This window comes from Asparagus officinalis, chromosome 3 (genome assembly GCF_001876935.1).
Source record: "Asparagus officinalis chromosome 3, Aspof.V1, whole genome shotgun sequence".
NCBI lineage: Eukaryota > Viridiplantae > Streptophyta > Magnoliopsida > Asparagales > Asparagaceae > Asparagus > Asparagus officinalis.
In genome coordinates, this window is record NC_033796.1 from 3,493,627 (window position 1) to 3,498,556 (window position 4,930).

A 4,930-nucleotide genomic window follows, 5' to 3' on the forward strand; every position below is an offset into this window, starting at 1 on the left:
TTACTTCCTCACCGGGCCCGGTTTCGCCGATGCAGGGCTTGCGAGAGCTGCAGGACAGCACGCTGGGCTCGCTGTTGTCGGCCCTGTTGCAACATTGCGAACCGCCACAGAGGAGGTTTCCGTTGGAAAAGGGCCTGGCCCCACCGTGGTGGCCCACTGGGCTTGAGATCTGGTGGGGTGTGCAAGGGGATTGGGCTAAGGCCCAGGGCCCACCACCTTACAGAAAGCCGCATGACCTCAAAAAGGCTTGGAAAGTGAGCCTATCGGCCGCCGTGATCAAGCACATGAGCCCGAACCTGGACCAGATGAGGAGATTGGTGTCGCAATCCAAGAGTCTGCAAAACAAGATGAGCGCCAGAGAGATCGAGACGTGGGCTAGAGTTCTGGACCGAGAGGAGTCTGCGTTGCGATTAAATGACTCGGGTAGCAAGGGGGAATGTGGAGTTTTTGATGACAAGAGGGAGGAGAAATGGGCTAGAAACGGCTCGGATGGGGTTATCGATGTCGAGGAGGACGAGACGGAGGAGATGGAGATGTCGTTTGAGACCGAGGAGATGGTTAGGGATTCAGGGTTGCTTGTTAACGGAGAAGAAGAACACCTTTGGCATTTTGGGTTGAGTTGATTACCAAGTGCATGTTACGAGTTTGAGAATTAGTATTAGTATGTATATTAATTTTCATGATTTTGGGTGTTTTTTTTTTTTTTTTTTTGCCCCTATGCTTCTTCTAATCTCTTTTTGCCTCCTCCTAGTTGATGCACTACTTGTATTGAGTTTTTTTTTTTGACATTCATTTGCTTCTTCTCTCTTTTATCATATTCCTGGTTTTTAGTTGATTGTGTAGTAGGGGGCACACAATTTATTTCTCTACTCCTCCATACAAATAAGAGAACACAAGATTCACTATTCATACTATAGTAAATTCTCGAGTATTATTACTGTAGCAACAGGAAATTGGATGATGTAGCAGTTTTTTAAAAAAAATATCATTGTGCTTCAAAATTCACTGTTCATGTTACAGTAAATACTGAAGTAGTATTATTACTATACTACTACTCATTCTGTTTCTATACTACAATAAAGAGAAACGTGAAGCATATTTTCTTTAATTTTTGCTAAAATTAATGACCCATCAAGAAAGTATGGGCTTCTCCCTCTGCAGTATAAAAGCGGTGTGGCACAGACTTCTGTAGCGATGAATTACAGCCAGCAGCCAGCACTGGAAAAGCCCACAGCCAGCCCAGCCCACTTAAAGAACCAAGATTATGAGAAAAAGAAAAAGAAATAGAACACCAAGGAAAAGAGTCAATGGAAGATTTTCAACAATCTCAAAAGGAATAAGGAATATCTCAAAGTGGGATATTCCGCACCTACCATCCAAATCTTTGTATTGTTAAATGCATTAACAAAAGAACTGAAAACATCTGAAGATAATGTATTTGGATCCTCTCCATTATAAAAAAATAGTATAAGGATCGCTATATAATCACATCCATTGATTATTTAGTTGATGATTTTGATTTTTTCTTTTAGTGTAAATTAGGAATGAGTACAATACACGGGGGTAAGATAAGTGTTAGATTTAAATTGTATCATAACCGCATACTAAATAATTAACGATTGATATTAAAAGTAGTGGTATCTTCACTATTTTTTTTTGTAGTGGAGACGATCGAAATCCGAACATAATTACGGCAAATCACTGAACATAATTAACGGACAATTAAAGATCAAATAGGCACATGACCCGATGAGGAAGTGAAGAGTTAACAGTGTTTGGAACTTTGAGAAGCTGCTTTCTGATGTTATGAGCCATGGAAAGGGCAGTTGGATTTGGTCTTCTTCTGCAAACCTCAACCTTTGATGTTTTTTTTTTTCTTTCAATTTTTTAATTTTTATTTTCAACAAGACAATTAATGGCACCGTACGTCTTGTAAATTAATCCAACCGTCACTTACCTTGATTTTAATAATAGCTCGTATGAATTCCCCCGGCTACTTCTCTTGTCAACCCTCAGAAATTTTGGGACAACCAACAACCTCCTTTTCTTCAATGTCAAAGACAAACCTACCGACTCCTGAATGCGATGGAAATCTAGATTAGCTGTGTTTGTCTTGAACATTCTTCAAACCTGAACCCTAATTTGGCACGTCGATACCTTTTTTTGCCCTGAATCATAATAACAACATCATGTTGTCCGTCCAAATGAAAAATGTTGCAAACATATCAAAGAGCTCTGCTACAGGGGACATTCTATTGCATAATAAGCTGGTCATCATTAATAACATTATGCAATAGGAGAGTGACACCTCACATGTCCCCTTTGTTGGTCTCATATTTTGGATCATTGGAAAAAAATTTCTTATTTTTTAAATGAAACCGATTGTATTTTCTTTTTTACGTGGCAATATGACTTAGATACGTGATCGGTCGGGAGCTTACTTTTTGATGAAACGAGTTTTTAAGTTAGCATTTTCATATTTATCTGGTTAGTGAAGTACCAAATAATTTAGCATATAAACTCTATTTTAGATGTTGGTATAACCCAGCTTTTGAACAACCAGCTTATAAGCTCACCTAAATAAACTATGCTTGATAATTAAAAAAAATCACTATTCTGTAAGCCACCAGAAGCGAAGATAACTTGCACAGAAAAGAACAATAAAAGCCTCCATTCCAAATTTTTAGGGTTGGGGTATAAATAACACTACAGGCACACCCTTAGCCACACTCTCAGCCACACCCCCTCACCTGCTACAGTGCAGGGGCCCCACCTGAGATTTTTTAAAAAATCTCAGGTGGGGCCCCTGCACTATAGCAGGTGAGGGGGTGTGGCTGAGAGTGTGACTAAGGGTGTGCCTGTAGTGCCACTCTTGGGGTATATCAATCCGACGAGAAGGGTCAAATTGCCAATATTATGGTTAATTGTTTTGCAATTTACCCCCTCTCAATTGTATTCATTAGTGTAAACAAATTAATATTTTGTTCTCTCACCAAACCCTTCTCCGCCAAAATTGGCAACGCCAAGCAGTCTTTCTTGTCTCTCTCTCTCTCTCTCACCAACTTCTCTCTCTCTCTCTCTCTCTCTCTCTCTCTCTCTCTAGTTTTCCTCATCAGTCGGCGATCTCTTCTATAAGAGAGCCCATAGATCTCTTCGACATGATCTCATTTGACCCATTTCTTTCCCTCCCCACCATCTCTTAGAGATTCTCTCAATACCCTTTTCCTCTCTTCGATCTTCTCGCTTTCTGGCTTATAAAAGGTGGGATTTTTCGACCCAAATCATCTCAATAGCTATCTCAGCTCTATTAGTTGTTGTTGTCGATTTTTGGTTCCGACTGCATGTAATTCTTTGTTCCTTTTATTGAATGTGATTTGGGTTTAGTGGATTTATGGGTTTATCCAGCTGATCTGATGCGGGTTTCTTCATTCTGGTGTTAAATTGAGAATACCCATTTCGGTTATTATAATTTTAGGGTAGTTCTTATAGACGTGATGCTCTTTCAATTTTTTTTAAATGTCATCGTCACACTAATCTATTTCTGTTTCATCGTCAGGGGGGGGCGGGGGGGGGGGGGTGAAGAGAGAAAAGAATTTCTTTAGGTTTATCCGTCTTGAAAAGTTTGATAGCAAAAATTTTCAATGGGTTATAGTTGAATATTAGTCTTCTTGATTAACTTGTTCATAAATTGTAAATGTAGTGCAACTCAGTTCTCAACAGAAATATTGAGTAAATGAAAAATAAAAACTGTCCTTGCTGCATCCTTTTGCCTATAACATATAATTCAAGTGTTTCTTGGAGATGAAGTTCTAACCTCATGTGGCTAGTGCTTTTTCCTTTTGTCTTCCTCTGGATATTCACATTGCATCGACTTGAAAAGTTATCAAGAACGATCTCTTGCGTTGTGTTCATTTTTGAATTTGATTAGGAACTGCTAAATTTCTGCTGTAGTGTTTTTTCCCCCAATAGTTTTGTATTATATATTATATGTAATTACATCTATTTGCAATCTAGGTAATGATAAACATATGTGAATTGAACAATGTATTTTTCTTTAGATTTCAGAATGGCTGCTACAACAATGCACAGTGCCATCGGGTCTGTGCAGGCCCACAGAGCTCAAATAAGCTCAAGCTCTCAAAATGGAATGGGAAGTTTTTCTGTCAAGATGGTTTCTAAGTGTTTTGGGATTGATATGAGACTTCTCGGAAGGGGTAATTACTGTTCAAGAGGCTTGAAGTTGGGTGGTGTTCATGCTTCAACATCCTCGATAGCTGATTCAGTCCAAGCACCATCAAACAGCAAAACTACTGATTCACAGAAGAAATCAAGTGACTTACTATCACTTTTATGAGCTAACTCGTTTTATATAAAGTTTTCTATACGTTATACTCTTTGTGAGCTGAACTTTTATGGGATGATTAAACCGATATTTCATTTGTTTATAGATGAAACTGCTCTTATATTGATTCGCCATGGTGAGTCCTTGTGGAATGAGAAGAATCTGTTTACTGGTTGTGTTGATGTTCCTTTGACCAAAAAGGGTGTCGAGGAGGCGATTGAAGCTGGTAAAAGAATAAGCAATATTCCAGTTGATATGATTTATACATCTGCTTTGATTCGCGCCCAAATGACCGCTATGCTTGCCATGACCCAGCATCGCCGCAAGAAGGTTTTCTTTGACTTTGTTTATTTATTCCTTTCTTCATGAAGACAGAAATGTTTTATCATATTTTTTTTACTGAAATATTTGGCCTTGATTTTCAGGTTCCAATTATCATGCACAACGAGAGTGAACAGGCTAAGACTTGGAGCCAAATGTATAGTGAGGAGACTCAGAACCAGTCAATACCAGTAGTTACCGCTTGGCAATTAAACGAAAGAATGTAATTTCCCTCCTTATTCTGTTTTAGGTGACTTCATTTGCTTG

The 4,930-nt window shown here is 38.9% G+C and overlaps 2 protein-coding genes across 2 annotated transcripts in view; both read left to right on the forward strand.

Annotated features, from left to right (window-relative positions):
• LOC109832032 (putative ETHYLENE INSENSITIVE 3-like 4 protein) overlaps nucleotides 1-736 on the forward strand; it is a 3,756-nt gene extending 3,020 nt beyond the window's left edge. The window contains 1 exon segment of the mRNA XM_020399490.1: nucleotides 9-736. Within this exon segment, the coding sequence (XP_020255079.1) occupies nucleotides 9-623 (615 nt within the window). The 3' untranslated portion in view covers nucleotides 624-736.
• LOC109832677 (2,3-bisphosphoglycerate-dependent phosphoglycerate mutase-like) overlaps nucleotides 3,002-4,930 on the forward strand; it is a 9,420-nt gene continuing 7,491 nt past the window's right edge. Inside the window, exons 1-4 of the mRNA XM_020400079.1 lie at nucleotides 3,002-3,261; nucleotides 4,059-4,331; nucleotides 4,449-4,672; nucleotides 4,768-4,886. Of these exons, the coding sequence (XP_020255668.1) occupies nucleotides 4,067-4,331; nucleotides 4,449-4,672; nucleotides 4,768-4,886 (608 nt within the window). The 5' untranslated portion in view covers nucleotides 3,002-3,261; nucleotides 4,059-4,066. The remainder of the gene's footprint in view (nucleotides 3,262-4,058; nucleotides 4,332-4,448; nucleotides 4,673-4,767; nucleotides 4,887-4,930) is intronic.